Source organism: Schistocerca nitens, chromosome 5, assembly GCF_023898315.1.
Source record: "Schistocerca nitens isolate TAMUIC-IGC-003100 chromosome 5, iqSchNite1.1, whole genome shotgun sequence".
NCBI lineage: Eukaryota > Metazoa > Arthropoda > Insecta > Orthoptera > Acrididae > Schistocerca > Schistocerca nitens.
In genome coordinates this window covers 756773171-756797206 of record NC_064618.1, presented here as the reverse complement: position 1 = coordinate 756797206, position 24036 = coordinate 756773171, and the positions used below count along the sequence as shown (strand labels likewise).

The 24036-nt window shown below is 44.3% G+C and overlaps 1 protein-coding gene across 1 annotated transcript in view; it reads right to left on the bottom strand.

Moving 5' to 3' along the window:
• The window catches only part of LOC126260702 (odorant receptor 82a-like), a 116470-nt gene extending 95814 nt beyond the window's left edge, over positions 1-20656 (bottom strand). Inside the window, exons 1-2 of the mRNA XM_049958037.1 lie at positions 20635-20656; positions 471-802 (exon numbers count right to left, since the gene is read on the bottom strand). Coding sequence (XP_049813994.1) covers positions 471-802; positions 20635-20656 — 354 coding nt within the window. The remainder of the gene's footprint in view (positions 1-470; positions 803-20634) is intronic.
• Positions 20657-24036: the final 3380 nt, after the last annotated feature.

The following is a 24036-nucleotide window of genomic DNA, read 5'->3' as shown; positions in this document are numbered from 1 at the left end:
AAACGTAGGTTTGCCATTCCTTAATCTTTCTTCTAAGATAAGTCGTAGGGTCAGTATAGCCTCACGTGTTCCAACATTTCTACGGAATCCAAACTGATCTTCCCCGAGGTCGACTTCTACCAGTTTTTTCCATTCGTCTGTAAAGAATTCGCGTTAGTATTTTGCAGCTGTGACTTATTAAACTGATAGTTCGGTAATTTTCTCATCTGTCAACACCTGGTTTCTTTGGGATTGGAATTATTATATTCTTCTTGAAGTCTGAGGGAATTTCGTCTGTCTCATACATCATGCTCAACAGATGGTAGAGTTTTGTCAGGACTGGCTCTCAAGGCCCTGTTTTAGCGTTGGTGAAAAGCTCTGGTAATATATTCGCAGCGTCTGTGAGGTACGTACTCACGTGGATTAGTGCCACTGTAACGTCGAATGATACGGCTCATGTTAGTAGCGGTCAGATTTGACAGATCGCCTACCTGCATGCATCTGTCGAGCTCTGTGATGAGCTTCTCAGCAGAGGGCTGCATCTTTAGGAGTGCGATGATCTTGACGACGTTCATGAGGTAGACGAACATGAGGCAGGCGTTCATGGTGACGCCCAGCATGTGCCCCCAGTAGTGGACCATGGCGAGCAGCAGGCTGGCCACGAACAGCAGCAGGATCACCACGACGCAGCCGGAGTAGGCGCTGTACAGCTGCGACGACGCCGACGTCGACGACGCCCCTCGGCGCGGCGCCCACGCGCCGGCCAGGCACAGCAGCCACAGCTGCAAGCGCAGGTCCGTGCGCAGCCAAGCGCCAAACTCACCTGCGCAAATACGAGGCACTGTCAAAATGAGCTCGAAATTTGACTTATATGTGCAGATGGTTATGAGTGCGCTGAAATACCGCTGAGTGCCTCCGCACACATCCTTCTTGTATCAGTGTGGCAAGTGACTCGAGTTGAGTGGTTTGGATAGTTGATGGTGAGTACATTTCCATGTTTGTGTGTCTGTGAGTTTGCAGTTTTGCGATGTCTGAAGTAGAGGAGGAGCACGTCTGAATGCAGTTTTGTGTTAAACTGGGGAAACCGCTGCATAAACGTAGCAAATGCTGCACCAAGCTCCTGGAAACTGCGTTTCAGGTCACATAGTGGCATAAGCATATCAGAAACAGTCGAACATCTACTAATGAAAACGATCGTTCCGGACGCCCAGCAACTGGCAGCACGCCAGGAAATGCACAGAAACATATCGATTTGACTCCGTAATCTCGTATACAGATCATTTAAAACGCCTGCAAAACCTAGGGATTGCGTTACCTGTTTAGTGTTATACACTACTGGCCATTAAAATTTGTACACCACGAAGATGACGTGCTACAGACGCGCAGTTTAACCGACAGCAGGAAGATTCTGTGATATGCAAATGATTAGCTTTTCAGAGCATTCACACAAGGTTGGCGCTGGTGGTGACACTTACAACGTGCTGACATGAGGAAAGTTTCCAACCGATTTCTCATACACAAACAGCAGTTGACCGGCGTTGCCTGGTGAAACGTTGTTGTGATGCCTCGTGTAAGGAGGGGAATTGCGTACCACCACATTTCCGACTTTGATAAAGATCGGATTGTAGCCTATCGCGATTGCGGTTTATCGTATCGCGACATTGCTGCTCGCGTTGGTCGAGATCCAATGACTGTTAGCAGAATATGGAATCGGTGGTTTCAGGAGGGTAATACGGAACGCCGTACTGGATCCCAACGGCCTCGTGTCACTAGCAATCGAGATGACAGGCATCTTATCCGTATGGCTGTAACGGATCGTGCAGCCACGGCTCGAACTGTGGGTCAACAGATGGGGACGTTTGCAACACAACAACCATCTGCACGAACAGTTCGACGACGTTTGCAACAGCATGGACTATCAGCTCGGAGACTATGACTGCGGTTAGCCTTGGCGCTGCATCACAGACAGGAGCCCCTGCGATGGTGTACTTAACGACTAACCTGGCTGCACGAATGGCAAAACGTCATTTTTCAGATGAATCCAGGTTCTGTTTACAGCATCGTGACGGTCGCATCCGTGTTTGGCGACATCGCGGTGAACGCAAATTGAACGTGAGTACTCGTCATCGTCATACTGGTGTATCACCCGGCGTCATGGTATGGGGTTGCCATTGGTTACACGTCTTCGTCACCTCTTGTTTGCATTCGCGGCACTTTGAACAGTGGACGTTACATTTCAGATGTGTTACGACCCGTGGCTCTACCCTTCATTCGATCCCTGCGAAACCCTACACTTCAGCAGTATAATACACGACTGCATGTTTCAGGTCCTGTACGGGCCTTTCTGGATACAGAAAATGTTCGACTGGTGCCCTGGCCAGCACATTCTCCAGATCTCCCACCAATTGAAAACGTCCGGCCAATGGTGGCCGAGTAACTGGTTCGCCACAATAAGCCAATCACTACTCTTGATGAAATATGGTATTGTGTTGAAGCTGCATGGGCAGCTGTACGTGCACACGCCATCCAAGCTCTGTCTGACTCAATGCCCAGGGGTATCAAGGCCGCTATTACGGCCATATGTGGTTGTTCTGGGTACTGATTTCTCAGGATCTATGCACCCAAATTGCGTGAAAATGTAATCAAATGTCAGTTGTAGTATAATATATTTGTCCAAAGAATAACCGCTGATCATCTGCATTTCTTCTTGGTGTAGCAGTTTTTATGGCCAGTGGCAAAATTTGTGCCACTACTGCTCCAAGACGATCATAAGCAACATTACAAAGAATTCTGTAGTGAACGTAAACAACGTTCTCTCAAAGGTTGTCACTTGTGCTAAAATTGTGCTTTCTGGTTGTGATACTGAAATTAAAAATCAGTCACTGCAATCGTAAAGTGCACCAAAATTGACATTAAGTACGTATAATGTTTATGAAGAGTTCTTCCCTCCCGGCAAGACGACCACTGAAGAGATCTATACCGACAGTTGAGAAGAAAACTTGGGAATACCAAAAACAGGTTATAGCACCTTGATGGAGCGCGATGAAATACGGTGTACATGATTCAGGATTTTTTAATTTTTGACAGTTTTTCGCCATCCGGCGTACTTACCTCTGTGTGACTTCTTCTTTGAAGAAACTAAAGTTGAAGGGGAGAAGATTTGGTACAGTGGAAGAGATTCAAGTGGAATCGTTAAGGCTACTAAACAGCCTAACGAAGAAATCCATGAGATGTATTCGCAGTTGCGGCTATGGATAACCATCAGCTGCATAGTGGAACGACGACAGTGAAAATTACTGCCGGATCGGGAGTTGTACTCGGTTTCCCACTTACCGCGAGCGGTCGTATTACCATTGGGCTACCTGAGCATGCTGCATGCAGAATACGGGCACTGCAGTATCGTACATATCAACGATGACAGAAACGTTGACAACTGTGTGTTCGGTCCCAAAGGCATACTTTGAAAATGATGGACCAGAAAAGGATCTAGGTGTATTTCGGGAACCTGCAGCTGCCACCTCTTGCTTATACCTCTGTTTACTTTCCTATCGGTAGTAGTGACTGCTGAGCTGAACTACTCAGTCAGGAATTGAATTTAATACCACCCTCGTATCTACACAGCCAACCAATGGGCAGTTAGTTTTTACACCTCATAAGAGAGAACTTGCAATCGTTAACTGCAAGGTCTTAAAGAGGTTAACTGATGCCACATTTCACCACAGCCTAGTGACCGGGAAAATGATAAAATAAATTTTAAATAATATTATATGTTGTGTACTTATTGTTTCAAAAATACTTTTACATACTTTGGGGACCAAACAGCATGAAAAATCTCATATATCGTAAAGTCCATTATTTTCGAGCCACTAATGGAAATTAGGGTTATTAGAGCTTATTAAGATATGAACTCATAATAAATGCTGGATATGTCCTCCTGTTACTTCTAAACACGCATGCACTCGTCGAATCACGGACTGTCGCATGCTTTCAAGTACTCACTAACTGTTTCGAATGGTTTCGCAGGCTCCTATATGACGTCGACAGTTTTCGCACCCAGGGTCCAGACAACTGAGGTCGGGAGAACGTGCAGGCCATGGAACTATACCTGTTCTACCTGTCCATCTGTCATGGTAGCGCATCGCGAACACTGAGAACTACTTGGTCTCCATCACGCATAAATCACGAGTTTCTTCTTACTTGCAGGGCACGTTTTCCAGAATGTCTTGGAGGGTATTCTGAAAAAATTCCCTGTAGACAGCACCAATAAGAAGTGCTGGGATAACGTATGACCCTACCAGACAGTATCTACACATAAATCTTAAACTGATGCTGATGTCTAGCTTGTACAGTAACATGAGGACTGTGATCGGTCTTTAAGTGTTGGTTGTCTAAATTGTTATACCATTTCTTTCAGAGGTTCCCTCGTCTGTATACAAAACCGAAGTGACAAACAACGGTTTAGCAATTTGTGCAACAAACCATCGATAAATGTTCTCCCGTTGTGAGTGATTGAAGATGATACCGATGCATGAGTGGCCCGTGAAGTAACCTGCATGTTGAACTTGGACAGTACCGCATGCCTGGGCCACTTGTCTTGCGCAAATACCTGGCTCTTCTTTGACAGGCCGTAGAACGTGTTCTTCCTGGTGAGGCGTACGAGTAACCCGTGGTGTTCCTTGGTCAGAAGTCTGTGGTGCTACGGATTCTGTCCCGAAAACGCGAGAATACGAAACAGCAAAGGGTGGATGACCCGGCTGTGTTCGGTGTCGAAACGCCTTTATTCAACTGTGCAGCCTCGTGTACATTAACATTCACGCGACTGGAGATGAAAATCATTCCTGACAGCTTACGAAATGAGTATCCTGCCATGTTTGAAGACACTTTCAGTTAGCTCACTACCTGTAATACACGTACACAATGGACACTTTGGAGCCAGACGAATGACAACTGTACACTAGTCTCCTTGGCAACACAACGCCATCTAGGATACAGTGAGACAAAAGGGCGTATAGATCAGTGATGTGTTGGGTTGTATATGGAAAGCTGTTGCACGTCAACTTTCACTAATAACTTCAAAAGAAGGATTTTCGCACATTCTTTTACACGACCTTTTTTATTGACGTGGTGTATGGAACGTGTCCCCAAACACTGTAAAGTTATTTTAGAAACACCTAGCGTATACATTTATTGCGAATGTCCTTCCACCCCTTCTGTTGTTACACATTTAGCCAATAACCTAATACTGCACTTATCATCCAAGCACTGACCACTGTGTAAATGAATTGTACACTTTCATATAAAAATCATACTAATTAGTGAACATCAACGGAAGAGTTGATGCAACAAGCTACTAAATGATTGAGTTACAAAACACATGAAACAGGGTAAACCATATGTCACGTTAGGTGCATCATGTGATATGTCTCATATGAAAATCCCGAAGCGTTAACATGTGCCATATTCGGGTAATTATGATTATGAAATGCAAGCTCAGGATGTCTTGCCCTGAAGGGAAGCAAACCGGAACTTAGAATATCGCCGACGTACCGCTTTTGGTGTAAGAGTGACACAGGTAACAGCCAAAGGAGTCCAGCCATGAAATAAAACGGCACCACAGACCGTCACTCCTGGCTGTCGGACTGCGTGATGGTCGATATTCAGGATCCTATCCCACCGCTGTCCGAGGCATCATTGACTCCCTGTCCGAGGCATCGTTGACTCCTGTCAATGAGATTCCAGGCCGAAGACGTGTCTGGAGGATTATTAAAAGAAATATAAAAATGCGAGCGTTGTAAACAAATGCTGAACCGGGTATTTATTTAATATAGTAATCTAGACGTTCACCTTTTGTAATGTGTATGGAAACGCCCAAACCAATCATGAGTTATAAATAAATTGATGGCATATACGGTGATTTGTTGTGTACGGATATTTTTGTTGCGTACTTATCTGTTCTGTTTGAATGTTATTGTCTGTCTCTGTTTATTTTCTTTCTGGTGTATATTACTTTTGTTTGTTGGGCTATTTCTTCTCACACGTATATGAATTGTTCTTTTATGTAAAATGCGTATGATGTGAGACATTGTACTCGTAAATCAACTCTCTTGCTATGTCCAGTTAGGAATAAATGAAAGCCGTGCTTTTAAATGAAGTGGGCAATGATAGTTGGCAGTGGGTGACTGGAATTGAGGTATGCTGATGTGAACGGGTATAAAATTCAGTAAAAGAAGTATTGTGTAGTCATATTTGGACTACGACTTGTGAAAAATGGAGTCAAAAGAAGTACTTTAACTATACTGAGTAAAGTGAAGTCGTATCTCAGAGACACAGTAGAGTGACGAACGTTGTTCAAAAACTGGTTCAAATGGCTCTGAGCACTATGGGATTTAACGTATGAGGTCATCAGTCCCCTAGAACGTAGAACTATTTAAACCTAACTAACCTAAGGACGTCACACACATCCATACCCGAGGCAGGATTCGAACCTGCGACCGTAGCGGTCGCGACGAACGTTATTCGTACACCGTGGTATAACAGCGATGCAAAGAAGCTTTTTAATGAATATGTTGAACAATCTGTTATTTAAAGCATACAAGGACTGTGGCTATATAAAGGGAAGGGAGAGAAGAGGACTGAAGTTATGAACAGTGGGCCGAAATATTTACTGGTGAAAATCCATGAATAAGTTGAAGATACGAGGGCTATTCGGAAAGTAGGGTCCGATACGGCGCTAAATGGAAACCACAGTGAAAATGAAGCTTTGTACAGATGCGTTGGGCAGTGTCTTTCGTATGCCTGTCGAGCGCGTCAAACAGTAAAACAATTTTCAAACAGTTTGGCTTACTGCAAACCAAAAATGTTACTATCACATCAGTGGCGTCGTAATGAGTTAATGGAAGGAAATAAACAGTTTCCGAATATACTCGCTAATGAAGAGTGATAATATCCTTAAAGGGGATTTTTAGTACTTCGTTGTTAGTGAAATGGGAAAACAGACGAAAAAAAGTGCGGTAGTAAACGAGTTTTGCTATTTGGGGAGCAAAATAACTGATGATGGTCGAAGTAGAGAGGATATAAAATGTATACTGGCAATGGCAAGGAAAGTATTTCTGAAGAAGAGAAATTTGTTAACATCTAGTATAGATTTAAGTGTCAGGAAGTCGTTTCTGAAAGTATTTGTATGGAGTGTAGACATAAATGGAAGTGAAACATGGACGATAAATAGTTTGCACAAGAAGAGAATAGAAGCTTTCGAAATGTGATGCTACAGAAGAATGCTGAAGAATAGATGGGTAGATCACATAACTAATGAGGAGGTGTTGAATAGAATTGTGGAGAAGAGGAGTTTGTGGACAACTTGACTAGAAGAAGGGATCGGTTGGTGGGACATGTTCTGAGGCATCAAGGGATCACCAATTTCGTAGTGCAGGGCAGCGTGGAGAGTAAAAATCGTAGAGGGAGACCAAGAGATGAATACACTAAGCAGATTCAGAAGGATGTAGGCTGCAGTAGGTATTAGGAGATGAAGAAGCTTGCACAGGATAGAGTAGCATGGAGAGCTGCATCAAACCAGTCTCAGGACTGAAGACCACAACAACAACAACAACAACATGCATAAAATCTCTTCCCCAGAAAAGTATGTAAGCCAGCGGCCCTGCCGCAGTGGTAACACCAGTTCCCGTCAGACCACCTAAGTTCAGCGCTGTCGCACTTGGTTAGCGCTTGGATCGGTGACGTTCGGATCTGCTGAGTATTGTTGCCAAGCGCAGTGCACTCAACCCTTGTGAGAACAATTAAGGAGCTACCTGACGCAAAAGTAGCGGCTTCGGTCACGAAAACTGATAAAGGTCGGGAGAGTGGTGTGCTGATCACATGCCCCTCCATATCCGCATCCAATGACGCCTATTGGACGAAGATGACACGGCGGTGAGTCGGTTCAGTTGGGACTTCCGAGGTTGTTCGGAAGTAAAGAGAGAGAGAGAGAAAACAAGTGTGTTACATACATTACAGACGCCCATTTTAGAGATAAATTACGGAAAAACTCATCACCAGATGACGTGGATACAGAAGAAAGTTATCAAACCGAGACTGAATAACGCTAATATGCTACAAACAGCAGTAAAATGGCTCTGAGCACTATGGGACTTAACATCTATGGTCATCACTCCCCTAGAACTTAGAACTACTTAAACCTAACTAACCTAAGGACATCACACACATCCATGCCCGAGGCAGGATTCGAACCTGCGACCGTAGCAGTCGCGCGGCTCCGGACTGAGCGCCTAGAACCGCTAGACCACCGCGGCCGGCAAACAGCAGTATCGGAGCCTTGCAAAACAAGGTAATCTCAAGAAAGAGGGGAAAAATCGAATATAACAAATGGAGAGGGAGGAACAGTGGAATATACACTGTCGGATAAAAGACCGCATGACCAAGAAGAACTTGAGCGTCATAAACGGAAGTTGGTAGGTGCGTTTCTGGATCTAAAAGATTACGTCTATCGAAATTTCGCTCCAGTCTCATAATAGTAGCGCTAGTAGCGCCAATATCAGGATGCAAATCAGCTTTGCTTTAAATACATGCCTCTGTGACCAAGGTCACTAACGCACGCTTGTGCGGTGGCGCTCGCCCCAGGGGTAAGCCGGTTAGAATCACTGGGGTGCAAAACATTTTCACTGCCAGTATTTGGCCGGCAAGGAGAGGAGAGGTGGTGACGTAAGACTTCTGATCACCAGATTTTGCGCCGGTGTCCTGGTTTAAATACCAAACCTCTCCACAGAGTATCATGAAGAGAGGGTATTTAACAGTGTTAATGATAATTCGTCCGTCGGATAGTGATGTTAGGTTTGGTGGTCCCGTTGGTGCTATTCATAAGGAGTAGGCAATGTGCCGGAACAGGGTTTCACCCTCTTCGTTCTCTCATGATCACCATCATAGAACGCAAACATTACAGCACACTACACACACACGCGCGCTCGCGCGCGCTCACACTCACACACACACACACACACACACAATGCATGCATGTATTATTACAGATATTGTAATGGAGCATTTTGAAATAATTTTTAAAAAAAAGTTGGCAGTAATGGTCGTGAACGTTAAGTACCTTTGCGACTGGACCTGGTGAGTTGACCTTAGTCAAGAATGTCTTTAGGGCGACAAAAACGTTATTCTCAACCCATCACTGAGTTTGAACGGGGTCATGTAATAGCGCAACGAGAAGCTATATGTTCCTTCTGTGACAATGCAGAAAGACTTTGCAGGAATCTAGCCACTGTATATGATTTCTGGCAGCGGTGGTCACGAGAATGTACGGTCTCACGAAACCGGGTTCTGGACGCCAAGTGGCCCTACCAAGAGAGAAGATCATCTTGACCGGAGTATGGCTCTGGCGCATCGTACTGCATCTGCAGCAGCAATCTGAGCAGCAGTCTGCACCACTGTGACACAACTACCTGTTACACACCTGTTATTTAAAGGATAGCTCCGAGCCAGACGCCCTGTAGTGTCCATTCCGCTGGCCACAAAACACTCCCATTTACGACTTTAATGGTGTGCATCAAGAGCCAATTGGAGAGCAGGGTGGAGGGCAGATTACCATATATGTCTCCAATCGAGCACATATGGGACATCATTTAACGGCAACTTCAGCGTCATGAGCAGACAGCATTAACTGTCCCAGTATTGAGCAATATAGTGCAACACATATGGAACTCCATCTCACAAACTGACAACCCGCGTCTGTACTGCACAATACACGTTTATATGCTACCATTCAACGTTCTCGTGGTTACACCGGTTATTAATTGCATTTCACAATTGCAATGGCTCATCTCACTCTTAAATTCACCCGTGATCTTGCAGTGTTAATCGCTAACATAAGATACCTACAAAAATCTATTCCAGAAATTTCATTACTCTATATCAATTAGTTTTTGGTGTTGCGATTTCTTCCCTCAGTGTAGCACAGAAACAAACCATAACACCACCGCCGGCCGCTGTGTCCGAGCGGTTCTAGGCGCTTCAGTCTGGAAAAGTCCCATAGTGCTTAGAGCCATTTGAACCATTTAGTGTTGGCACTAAACACACTGGCAGATGACGTTCACCGGGCATTCGCCATACACACAACCTGCCATCGGATCGTTACATTGTGTACCGTGATTCGTCACTTCATACAACGTTTCTCCACTGTTCAATCGTCCAATGTTTACGATCCTTACACCAAGCAAGGCGTCGTTTGGCATTTACTGGCGTGATGTGTGGCTTATGAGCAGCCCTCGACCATGAAATCCAAGTTTTCTCACCTCCCGCTTAACTGTCATAGTACTTGCAGTGGATCCTGAAGCAGTTTGGAATTCCTGTGTGATGGTCTGGATAGGTGTCTGCCTATTCCATATTACGACCCTCTTCAGCTGTCGGCGGTCTCTGTTGGTCAACGGACGAGATCGGTCTATACGCTTTTGTGCTGTACGTGTCCCTTCACGTTTCCACTTCACTATCACATCGGAAACAGTGGACCAACAGATGTTTAGGAGTGCGGAAATCTCGCGTACAGACCTATACACAAGTGACACCCAATCACCTGACCGCGGTCCGCAGCTCGTGGTCGTGCGGTAGCGTTCTCGCTTCCCACGCCCGGGGTACCGGGTTCGATTCCCGACGGGGTCAGGGATTTTCTCTGCCTCGTGATGACTGGGTGTTGTGTGCTGTCCTTAGGTTAGTTAGGTTTAAGTAGTTCTAAGTTCTAGGGGACTGATGACCATAGATGTTAAGTCCCATAGTGCTCAGAGCCATTTGAGCCATTTTCACCTGACCGCGTTCAAAGTCAGTGACTTCCGCGGAACGCCCCACTTTGCTCTCTCACGAGGTCTAATGACTACTAAGGTCGCTCATATGGAGTACCTGGCAGTAGGTGGCAGCACAATGCTCCTAATATGTTTTTGATGGTGTCCGGATACTTTTTATCACATAGTGTTCTTTTAGGGACTATTTCAAACCCTATGTGCAAGAGAGTGCCCTAACCTCTATTCTCATTGACAAGACCATTGGTAGAACCGCAAGCCACTCGCCGTCATTGCTGCTGACTTAATTAAATTTTAAGCATTGGTTGGGATCGGATCCGAGACCTAGGGCATTTCGCTTACTAGTTAGAGATTCTACTGTCACAAGTGCCTGTGTTTTTCAGGGAGGAGGCTTGCGCCCCTTGTTGTTTTGCGTGGCACTATCACAGCACAGGCCTACATTGATGTTTTAAGCAACTTCTTGCTTCCCACTGTTGAAGAGAATTTCGGGGATGTCGATTGCATCTTTCAACACGATCGAGCACCTGTTCAGAATGCACGGCCTGTGGTAGAGTGGTTACACGACAATAACATACCTGTAATGGACTGGCCTGCACAGAGTTCTGACCTGAATCCTACAGAATGCCTTTGGGATGTTTAGGAACGCCGACTTCGGGCCAGGTCTCACCGAGCGACATCGATACCTCCCCTCAGTGCAGCACTCCGTGAAGGATGAACTGCCATTCCCCAAGAAATCTTCCAGCACCTGATTGAACTTATGCCTGCGATAGCGGAAGCTGTCGTCAAGGCTAAGGGTGGGCCAACACCATAGTGAATTCCAGCATTACCGATGGAGGGTGCCACGAACTTATTTTCAGCTGGGTGTCCGGATACTTTTGATCACATAGTGTAGAATAATGAACAATTCTGAACGACATGTGAATGCAGAAGACAATGGAAACCACTGCATTAAAGACACATAATGTGTATCCACTGGATATGAGGCCTTTAACAGTAAAAAGGGTTACGATGATTTCTTCATTGGCCCTGGGAAGGCAATGACAAGAGGTGGTTCATCATTAGAAAAAGGTCTTCGGCTGTCACCTTCGTTTCCCTAACAGTATATTTCTTCTTCTATTTCTTCTTCTTCTTCTTGTTATTATTATTATTTCAAAATGTTTAATCTCGCGTTTTGTGGCTGTCACTGTAAATTGTAAATTCAGTGTGCATGACGCACTTGCTTTGTTTTGAGGGCAGTCAGCCAGACTCTCTGTTGATACCTAATCACCTCTCCGGACCGGCAAGTTACGTATTTAGCTTTCCCTGTGTTTTACTAGTAGCATATTTCGTAAGTTTCGTGGGTGTTTCTCTGTTTAGGAGGTTTGATATCGCGTTTTTAAGTGTAAGTGTGAATTCAGACAATCTCTAGCGCAGTTTTCATTTCTTCTGAACAGGTCAGGAAGGCATCAGCGTCCATTGGTGATACGTCAGGAGGGCAGTCACTTGCATCACTAGGTTTATGTCTGCTTCGATAGTTTACTTCTTCAGTTAATCTTGCTAGTATGGCCAGGATGGGTGAATGCTGTGTGCGGACACAGGAGATGCTGGGCGCAGTTCGTGGACAGCTGAATGCTCTTTTGGCAACGGTAGACCGTCTTCAGGCTGCTGCATCGGGATGTAGCGGTGGGTGCCACGCAGGCGCATCGCATGGGAAACCTCAGGTGTCGTTTTGTCCCGCCGGGGGTGCCTCATCCGAGATGTAGAGGCAGCCTTGCCTGCTGCTATCGAGTGTGCAGGGTGCTTTCGTTTGCAAGTTGTGGGTCACGTCGGCACCAACGACTCCCGTAGCATGGGTTCTGAAGCCATCCTCAGTTCCTTCTGGCGGCTAGTGGAGGAAGTGAAGGCTGCTGACCTCGCGTGAGCGCTGCAAGCAGGCCTCGCGGTTTTGACCATTGTCGCACCGTTGCACGGGGTCCTTTGGTTTTGAGCCCAGTGGAGCGTCTCAGCCACAGGCTTCATCGACTCTGTGACCGTGTTGGCTGCAATTTGTCGGGTGGGGAATTTCGGACTCCCACTGATAGGTCAGGGCTGCACTACACTAAGAAGTACTTGTGGAGTGCACAAGGCTGTTTTTTTTAGGTTAGGCAGTACCCTGCGGTTCTGTTTTGAATACTCGCCAGTTGATAGAAGGTAGCGAAAGCACAAAACATTCAGAGTAAAGATACTTCGACTGCCACAATTTTATCAGCAAATTTTCGAAGCGCTCGTAGCAAATATCACGAATTTACTACCCTCGGGATCGAGATCTGGCTGAAATCCGAAGTAGAAAGCTCTGAAATACACTAATGGCCATTAAAATTGCTACACCAAGAAGAAATGCGGATGATAAACGGGTATTCTTTGGACAAATATATTATACTAAGACTGACATGTGATTACATTTTCACGGAATTTGGGTGCATAGATCCTGAGAAATCAGTACCCAGAACAACCACCTCAAGCCGTAATAACGGCCTTGATACGCCTGGGCATTGAGTCAAACAGAACTTGGATGGCCTGTACAGGTACAGCTGCCCATGAAGTTTCAACACGGTACCACAGTTCATCAAGAGTACTGACTGGCGTATTGTGATGAGCCAGTTGCTCGGCCACCATTGACCAGACGTTTTCAGTTGGTGATAGATCTGGAGCACGTGCTGGCCAGGGCAGCAGTCAAACATTTTCTGTATCCAGAAAGGCCTGTACAGGGCCTGCAAAATACGGTCGTGAATTATCCTGTTTCGCAGGGAGCGAATGAAGGGTAGAGCCACGGGTCGTAACACATCTGAAATGTAACGTCCACTGTTCAAAGTGTCGTCAATGCAAACAAGAGGTGATCGAGACGTGTAACCAATGGCACCCCGTACCGTCACGCCCGGTGATACGTCAGTATGGCGATGACGAATACACGCTTCCAATGTGCGTTCACCGTGATGTCGCCAAACACAAATGCGACCATCATGATGCTGTAAACAGAACCTAGATTCATCCGAAAAAATGACGTTTTGCCATTCGTGTACCCAGGTTGAGAACACCATCGCAGGCCCTCCTGTCTGTGATGCACCGCCAAGGCTAACCGCAGCCATGGTCTCCGAGCTGATAGCCCATGCTGCTGCAAACGTCGTCGAACTATTCGTGCAGATGGTTGTTGTCTTGCAAACGTCCCCATCTGCTGACTCAGGGATCGAGACGTGTCTGCACGATCCGTTACAGCCATGCGGATAAGATGCCTGTCATCTCGACTGCTAGTGATACGAGGCCGTTGGGATCCAGCACGGCCGTGTTACCCTCCTGAACCCACTGATTCCATAGTCTGCTTTATCAAAGTCGGAAACGTGATGGTACGCATTTCTCCTCGTTACACGAGACATCACAACAACGTTTCACCAAGCAATGGCGGTCAACTGCTGTTTGTGTATAAGAAATCGGTTGGACGCTTTCCTCATGTAAGCACGTTGTAGGTGTCGCCACCGGCGTCAGCCTTGTGTGAATCCTCTGAAAAGCTAATCATTTGCATATCACAGCATCTTCTTCCTGTCGGTTAAATTTTGCGTCTGTAGTACGTCAACTTCGTGGTGTAGCAGTTTTAATGGCCAGTGGTGTACATAAATGACCTGGCAGTCACAGTGGGCGGCAATCCGTGGTTGCTTGCTGATGTTCCTTTGATGTACGAGAAGATGGCGTAAGTGAGTGACTGTTCGAGGATACAAGAAGACTTAGACAAGATTTGTGGTTGGTATGATGAATGGCAGCTAGCTCTAAATAATGTAAGTTAATGCGGATGCACAGGAAAAGCAATGTTCGGATACAGCGTTTCTAGTGTCTTGCTTGACACAGTAACGTTGTTTAAATATGTGGGCGTGATGTTTAAAGTGGAGCGAGCATTTGAAGAAAGTGGTACGGAAGGCGATTGGTTTTTCGATTTATTGGTAGAATTTTAGGAAGATGTGGGTCATCGGTAAAGGAAACAGTGAAAGTTTGATGTTAATAGACCTACTTCTTTGCGAAGTTGAGCAATGACTCCGCTGTGGTGTGCGTACACAAACTCTGAGTGTGAGATATTATTATAGCTAGTAGTACCGAGCGATCAGTTGTTGAGAGGAGTCGAAAGTGGTCGGACGCAGCCTGTGGTGGAGAGAAGCCGCTCGACATGAGAGGTCCCAGCTTGCCGTGATTGTGCTAGTAGCGCCTGAGGAGACTTGCTTATTAACTGAGGATTTTTTGCAATTTGCCTTTTTGTTGAACGTAGTTGTTGCTTGCTTGCGTACTTAAGGGATTTTGTCAGGTTTGTGTCTGCATACACTAAGAATAATATTCATGTCTTTGTTGTGGCAACAGATGTATTTATTGAGTGTAGACATTGCGGAGTAATTAAAATCTGTGGAAAGTTTGTCAGTGTTTAAATAAACTATTTTGTGACTATAGTAAATGAAAGTCTTTATTGATTTCGTTCATTTTTACACCTTTTAAGGCTAGTTGACCAAACCCCTTCTGATCATTCAATTTCCCTATAAAAATGGCAGTAGTTGTTACAATTATTATGCCCATGCGTTGCACTCAGCATGGATCGCAATATTGCTTTTGAAATATTTTTAGCATGTTGCTGATCACGCACTAGCAGCGGCAAGACGAGGTAAGTTGTCTGTTGCGTTCAGGAGCATTATAGAACAGTTGTTAGGATTTGTTAGAGAATATTTTAAAACTAGCAGTCAGTTATGATTTGTATAAAGACTTGTTAATTTCTGTTTCTTTTTGTTGTCAGTCAGAATTATGTTATTGTCAGAGACGCAACGTCACATATTTCCGAACGCCTTTCAGCAGAACAGACACTAATTACGAATGTACACCAGTCTTAAAAATAATAGCGATCCAATTTCACCCACATATACGACGCTAAAACGACCTAATTTTGACTACTACTTCAATGTCTGGGAAGGAAGATATCGAAGCAATTCAGAGGGAGCTGCTAGACTTATTACCGGTAGTTTCGAACAATACGGAAGTATTACGTGAGGTGCTTCGAGGACCCCTGGAGGTAAGGCGACGCTCGTTTCGAGGAACACTATTGAGAAATTTAGAGAACTGTCATTTGGAGCTGACTGCAGAAAGATTCTACTGCCGCCAGTGTACATTTCCCGTAAGGATCACAAAGGCTAGATACTAGTATTGGGGCTCAAGCGGAGGCATACAGATAGTGGTTTTTCCCAAGCTCTATTTGCAAGTGGAACAGGAAAGTACTTGACTACTACTGATACAGGGTATCCTCCGCGACACACCTTACTGTGCGTTGAAGAGGATGTACAGGGTGTTTCAAAAATGACCGGTATATTTGAAACGGCAATAAAAATTAAACGAGCAGCGATAGAAATACACCGTTTGTTGCAATATGCTTGGGACAACAGTACATTTTCAGGCGGACAAACTTTCCAAATTACAGTACTTACAATTTTCGACAACAGATGGCGCTGCAGGTGATGTGAAAGATATAGACGACAACGCAGTCTGTGGGTGCGCCATTCTGTACGTCGTCTTTCTGCTGTAAGCGTGTGCTGTTCACAACGTGCAAGTGTGCTGTGGACAACATGGTTTATTCCTTAGAACAGAGGATTTTTCTGGTGTTGGAATTCCACCGCCTACAACACAGTGTTGTTGCAACAAGACGAAGTTTTCAACGGAGGTTTAATGTAACCAAAGGACCGAAAAGCGATACAATAAAGGATCTGTTTGAAAAATTTCAACGGACTGGGAACGTGACGGATGAACGCGCTGGAAAGGTAGGGCGACCGCGTACGGCAACCACAGAGGGCAATGCGCAGCTAGTGCAGCAGGTGATCCAACAGCGGCCTCGGGTTTCGGTTCGCCGTGTTGCAGCTGCGGTCCAAATGACGCCAACGTCCACGTATCGTCTCATGCGCCAGAGTTTACACCTCTATCCATACAAAATTCAAACGTGGCAACCCCTCAGCGCCGCTACCATTGCTGCACGAGAGACATTCGCTAACGATATAGTGCACAGGATTGATGACGGCGATATGCATGTGGGCAGCATTTGGTTTACTGACGAAGCTTATTTTTACCTGGACGGCTTCGTCAATAAACAGAACTGGCGCATATGGGGAACCGAATAGCTCCATGTTGCAGTCCCATCGTCCCTGCATCCTCAAAAAGTACTGGTCTGGGCCGCCATTTCTTCCAAAGGAATCATTGGCCCATTTTTCAGATCCGAAACGATTACTGCATCACGCTATCTGGACATTCTTCGTGAATTTGTGGCGGTACAAACTGCCTTAGACGACACTGCGAACACCTCGTGGTTTATGCAAGATGGTGCCCGGCCACATCGCACGGCCGACGTCTTTAATTTCCTGAATGAATATTTCGATGATCGTGTGATTGCTTTGGGCTATCCGAAACATACAGGAGGCGGCGTGGATTGGCCTCCCTATTCGCCAGACATGAACCCCAGTGACTTCTTTCTGTGGGGACACTTGAAAGACCAGGTGTACCGCCAGAATCCAGAAACAATTGAACAGCTGAAGCAGTACATCTGCATGTGAAGCCATTCCGCCAGACACGTTGTCAAAGGTTTCGGGTAATTTCATTCAGAGACTACGCCATATTATTGCTACGCATGGTGGATATGTGGAAAATATCTTACTATAGAGTTTCCCAGACCGCAGCGCCATCTGTTGTTGACAATTGTAACTACTGTAATTTCGAAAGTTTGTCTGCCTGAAAATGTACTGTTGTCCCAAGCATATTGCAACAAACGGTGTATTTCTATCGCTGCTCGTTTAGTTTGTATTGCCGTTTCAAATATACCGGTCATTTTTGAAACACCCTGTACGTAGATGTAGACGTAAAGATTGAACAACCAGCGAAATTGTAATATTCTACGAATCGGAGAATAGAATGTTGAAAGTCTGAGACTCTAAAGGAAGCTAAAAAACCGGAAAAGGGAAATGTAATGTCTGAGCCTAGATGTAGCGAGAGACAGTGAAGTGAAATTGAAAGATGACAAGCACTTCTGGTCAGACAAATATAGGGTAATACGAAAAGCAATAAAAGATGATATAGTGGAAGTAGAATTAGTTATGGATGGGGAGGTAGGAAGTGAGTGAGCTATATTCAGCGGTTCAGCAAAAGAATTGTTCTGATCTGAGGCGGCAGCAAATCAACACCAGCAACAATATTTCATGTACACAAACCGACGTCAGAAGCATAAGATGAAAACATAGAGAAAGTATATGAGGATATTGAACGGCTAATGCAGTGTGCATAGGGAGATGATTAGCTATTAATCAAAGGGAAACTGGAAATCTACAAGCTGCAGTAGAGAAAGAAATAAAAGACAGAGTTACAGTAGAGTATGGACTCCGCAGTAGCACTGAGAGGGGAGAAAAGAATTCACAAGATGAGAAGGCAACTTGGAAAACGACTGGAGACACGGGAAACTTACAGCCGAATATAATTATGCTCAGACAGAGATTCAGAAATCAGATATTGGTTTCTAAGGGTACCGAGGAACAGACTTAAATTATAATTTGGTAATGCTGGAGAGTAGACTGCAGTTTAAGAGGGTCGACCAGAGGGATGAGTGTGGACATAAGTGGTGGTTCAAATGGCTCTGAGCACTATGGGACTCAACTGCTGAGGTCATTAGTCCCCTAGAACTTAGAACTAGTTAAACCTAACTAACCTAAGGACATCATACACATCCATGCCCGAGGCAGGATTCGAACCTGCGACCGTAGCGGTCTTGCGGTTCCAGACTGTAGCGCCTTTAACCGCACGGCCACTTCGGCCGGCGTGGACATAAGTGTAACACCGAATGAGATGCCTTTGACATTCTCTAATGCTGTAGATATTGCGATAATGATTACGACAGATGACAGCTCAGTTGAAGAGAGTACACCTTTTTAAGAAGACAATCACAGAAGTTAAACACAAGAATGTAGGTACAAGGAAGGTACCTTGAAAATGGGATGGATAGAAGAAGGACAATGTTAGCAAAATATTACACTCAAGAGTGCTTTTCTTGCATGTAATGTTTGTTTCCTTCGTTTATTACCTTTATATTTAATGTTTAACTTTAAAATTTTCAGTGATGTGACAACTTCACGGTCACAAATATTTACTGTGTATTTTTACTACACTCTCGATGTGTACCGTCTCTTTCAGAGCTGTTCTCAAGCGTTGTACCATCTTTGACCTCAATAGTCAGTTAGTCTGATGATGGTTTGTTAGCCGAAAAATCGGTTAGCGAAATAAATTGATAATATAGAACATCTTCCGGATGGGTCTTTTTATTGACAATTGTGAGGGTGTGACTCTTCACGCTTTCCCGGTGGATGTAATGAAAATAGTCTTGACGGGTTTGCCGACGGATCACGTTGTGCAAATTCCACAATTGTTGTGTAGTTACACTACAAAGAAGCAACAGAAGAATCAATTACTTATAATATAAATGTGGGAAGTGTAAATACACAAGCTTATGTTAAAAAGCAAGTAGGACAGCGGTGCAGTCGTAGTCATTGTGTTACTTCCCTGCGGAAGAAGCAGTAAAAGCGAATGAAGGAGTAGTGACGGAAATAAACCTACAGTGACAACAGATAAAAAAGCATCATGTCCACAACTTATGCCGAACTACTAGCAGAAAATTAGAAGAATGTAGTACAAACGTTAGATAGATCTAACAGACTACAGTTTGCAGCCCTGTAAATCAGTTTCTTTATTTGTTTAGCGAACAGATGCCATGTAACGTGCATCCAAATGTAACACTTCTCACAGTACCTATGTTGAGAAACATCGAATACTTTTCGGAAGAATATACAAGGTGTAACGATTTGATACCGAAAGTCTTATAGGGGTAATAGAAAGTGTGTAGAGGAACAACCGAGGATGAAAACCTATGTACAGAAACCTAATCCATTGTCGAAGTTTGAGGGGTCAATGCCTGCCGCTAGGCAACCCTTCTGACAGTGCACAAGAGCTTATACGCTGACGTCCTACGCTCATCGGTCTGTGTGCACTGTTGTTGTAACACCATCTAACGTCCTGAAAGCTATAAAGCCCAATGCGAGGAACTGAGATTCCGATTGGTCAGCGCCATAATTTACGTTTGATGCCGATGGAAAGCCTACCAGCAGGTTTTGGAATCCCACAATTTCTACGCCATGTAGCGTCGTCGGATGACGTATCCAAAGACGATATCCTGTCCACAATTTGTTCTTCAAGACATCCTCTACAACTGCTCGAAGGCTGTCAGTATCGTTTTGTTACAATTTGTTTATCTGATCAGGACGCGACGATTTCTGTATGCTACTAGAAACCTAGTGTGAACACGAAGTTTAGTATTTATTTTTTCTGTGCTGATGGAATTGTATGTAACGTGTAATGTTGAATCGGAAACAGAAAAACAACGTATATACTCTCCATAATCGGCTAGTACAGTCCAAACAAAATATTAACTTTGGTAGCGCACAGAATTCAATTACGGAAAGCGTGTGCTACACCACATTTATACCGCACTTCTCAGAAATTGTCAGCAACGTTCAAAAAACTTCAGCAGGATTATGTTTATCTTATTATAATTAACCAGTCCAAAGGCTTTGAAATATATTTCACGTTGTTATTGAAACCCAAAATATCAGTTTTTTGACCCACAAAATTTAGTGGCTTACAAACAGCCTCTTTTTGAATTTCTCTTTAGTTACCGATAGAAAATCAGTAGCTCTAAATAAAGAAAAACCTAAAGAAAAAATGCAAAATAATTAGATCAAGCAATTACTGGTGTACTAAATTGACACATGCGTACTCTGCTGTTACTCACCGACTCTCTGAATCTTCTCCATGATCCAGCACTGCGCTCTAACCGCAGCGTCGTCTTAAGAACGTCTGAGACGAGTCTGGCGAGAATACAGTCAGCTCTGAGATTCTCTTTCTTCTGCGCCCTGCCAGCAATGCATGAATAATTGCGCGAGACGAATCTCCACTTCCCACAGTCGAAAAAGATATGAAACATTGACTCCAATAAGCACGAAATCTGTCACTGGAAATGTGTCCGTGGTGCAAATAAATTGTTTGAACCAGCATTTCGTCGTTACTTTAAATTCGCTTTGTCGGAAAATTCGACGAACAGAGATCTCTAAGAGAGATTTTTAAATGTTTTAAGTGCTGCTTGGGTAATTAGAAACTCCGCACATCCCATCTTCAGAGCTAAATTACAGCCGATACTGAAAGAGGAAAGTAGAGTTCCTTAACAAATGTTTCAGAGTAAATAAGCGCTTGCAATTTCACAGAACTGGAGCGGGAGGTGTTAATCTGTAAAAGAACTTTCTTATCAGTTAATAGTGAAGATAATTTATATTACTGTAGTATAAGTAGCTGAAACGAGTTTACACGAGTCACAGCATGAATTGTAAAAATGGAAATAAAGGCCCGAATGAAGGGGCTACTTTTGGGGGGTGGAGGGGGAGGTACAGTAGGGAGGTACAGTAGGCAGATCCGTTACTGTCTCACTCCTCCCCCTCTTCCTCCCCTCCCCCCTTCCCCACCAAATACAACTTGTGGGAACCTTAACTTCAACGTACAACAGACGCCTAGGATTTTATTAGTGATAAAATGTCTTGATGTAACTATTGCTTGGAACAGTGCTTTAACGTAGTTTTTAAGAAACTGCAATTCAGTAAAATAGACATCATTATCATTATGGAGAAGTGCATTAAATCGAAGTGCGGACTTATCGTAATCAGTATTTCACATAATGATACGATTGTTAACACAGATCTGCAGATTATAGCCTGCAAATGGAGATTTTAAGGGCGGAGAGAATGGTCTGTTGTCTTTCAGTCGTTTCTGCCTACTTTCGCGAAAGTCGGTCTTTCAGTTAGTGGGAAATTTTTCTGTATTGCCTTATTCAACTTCTTGGAATTTTCTGGTTCTATCCGTGGACTCACGAAGCGTGTCTGTTTCCTTGATGACAGCAGATAACGCGCGTCTTCTGGCTGAAGAGTTTTCTGTCATCTGTCTGGCCACAATACTAGCCACGTAGGCTCAGACAAGAAAATGACAATTCTACTTTCTGTCTTATGCTAAGAAATTTGGAAATCGATGTACATGAAAATATAAATACTGTTAGTAAAATGTTCTCTTGGGAGTTGGTCGAGAGGGTAGGGATGTTGTACCCTACGTAGCCCCTACTACACAGCACGAGGCAAAGTTTCTATTGTTAATTAAAGTAATGAGGGCAACTATACAGCAAATACTGATAATACACCGTCGAAGTCATCAAAATCGGTGCACGGTATTAAGTCACAAAGCTATGCAAACTGTAGATGTACAAATAAATTAGGTAGATCGTTGCGAAATAATATTTGCATTGCTGAAAAGTGAAAGTACACCATCAGTGCTTCCTATGTGTCCGAAGAAATCAGAACGAGGACAAAATCCAAATCGCGAAAATAATTTTGCAACATAACACCAAAACACAGACCTGATTGGTCCCACTTGGTTCCACTTCTTAAGTAACATATCATGTAAAGTAGGTAGCATTACACTGAATAAAGTCAATAAATTCGTAAGTACAGAGAAATTAATGCTAATATAACACTTTGCCGATAAAAATAAGCTGCAAGGGTTCAGATGACAGAATGCATAATGAAAGGAAGATCCTATATGTTAGCGGAAAGCCATTACCAACAGCACGAGGAAACAAAAGGATCCCAGCAGAGGAGCCGAAAAGTCGATCGTATACGAGAAGTATGACGCGGCTCAAGAACACAGAATATTTTACTTTCAGTGACAACGGGCACAAAACCCTGAGAGGTTCCATGCCCTCTTTTGCATGTCTCCTCTCATTTTCATCAATTTTATTAATGTCCTATGTCATTGCACGGTAGTAACAGGCCGAATAAGGTTAGTGAAATGAGAGTATTTGTACTGAGAGCTCAAAAAAATACTTTTCACTTGATTCCTAAACATGTTGTTTTACTTCCCTGGGTGGCCTGTGCGAGGCGAGCATTGGAGGACGCGGCACACTGCGTTTCCGGTTGGGAGCTGCACTTCGGCGAACACTGAGAGGGTCGTACAATAGGTTTAAGCACCTGGCGGAACGACTGACGTCGGTCGAGTTTCGCCTATTGTATGCAGGGCGAAACGACCTGCGAGACGTCTGAGTGTCACCGCAGTTTATGTGTTTACCGTTCCGGCGCGTCCGGAACGAAGATTCCTGGCATCGACTGGCTGCATTGTCCTCTTGATTCTGAGAATACTCGTGGACCGTGCCCTGCTGGGTTGCGACTGTCTGGCGCCGGATGGCCGGTGGTCTAGGCAGGTTGTTTTCGTAGCCAGTCAAACTACAAGTTCAGTTCCCTCAGCTGAATAGCAGAGGCATGATTGGTCAACTTAAACTGAGGATAGTTAACGTCATAAAGCCCTGCTCGAAATTGGAGGGAACGGTCGCTATTGGCACGAATTATGCTCTGAGACAGTATGGGGGAATTTTGGAATCAGAACTGAATGCTGATTCGCAGTTTTGGAGGAGAGTAGGGAGTAGAGCAATGTTGGCTTCACTCTTGCGTTGCGCGGGCAGGGGATTGGGGATCTGATCTTCCTCGGAGTCAGATGGTCTTGCGACTTGGTCGCTCGTTTTCGGAAGAACTTAGAATTCTCAGACAGCCTTCGGTGCCAGGGGTTGACACAGAGTTGCTGCATGTCAGAAGTCGGCGACTACATCATTAGGACGCTGCCTACCTACGACGTGCTGCAGATTTCAGTACTGGTACAGTATTTTGCGGCTCTGGCGTTGTAGGATCTTATCAATTTTATACTGAATCCCTCGCTTTGCTAAAAGTCCACCTTGCTTGTTTCTCCATGTGATCCCATTTGAGCTCTCACTTCTAATTGCGATACTGCTATATAATCGGTAGATTAATACTTGATTCATTAGGACCGCCAGTCATTATCGTCAATCTATTGCATCACAGAGAGTAGGAGCCCCTTGTTCTCGAGCCAACTCTTATTCTCCTAATAGTTCAGTATACCCTATCCTTTAATCTACTCTTTGTGTCGACAATCATGTACATTTATGTTCTGATATATAACAAATCTCATAGTGATATTTAATCCACATATCATTTCGCAGATATAGGCAGAATCCAATTTCCTGTTCTTTAATATGATAAAGTTTTCTTTTTTTTTAGTAGATCACGATTTTTATTAAATTATTTTGAGT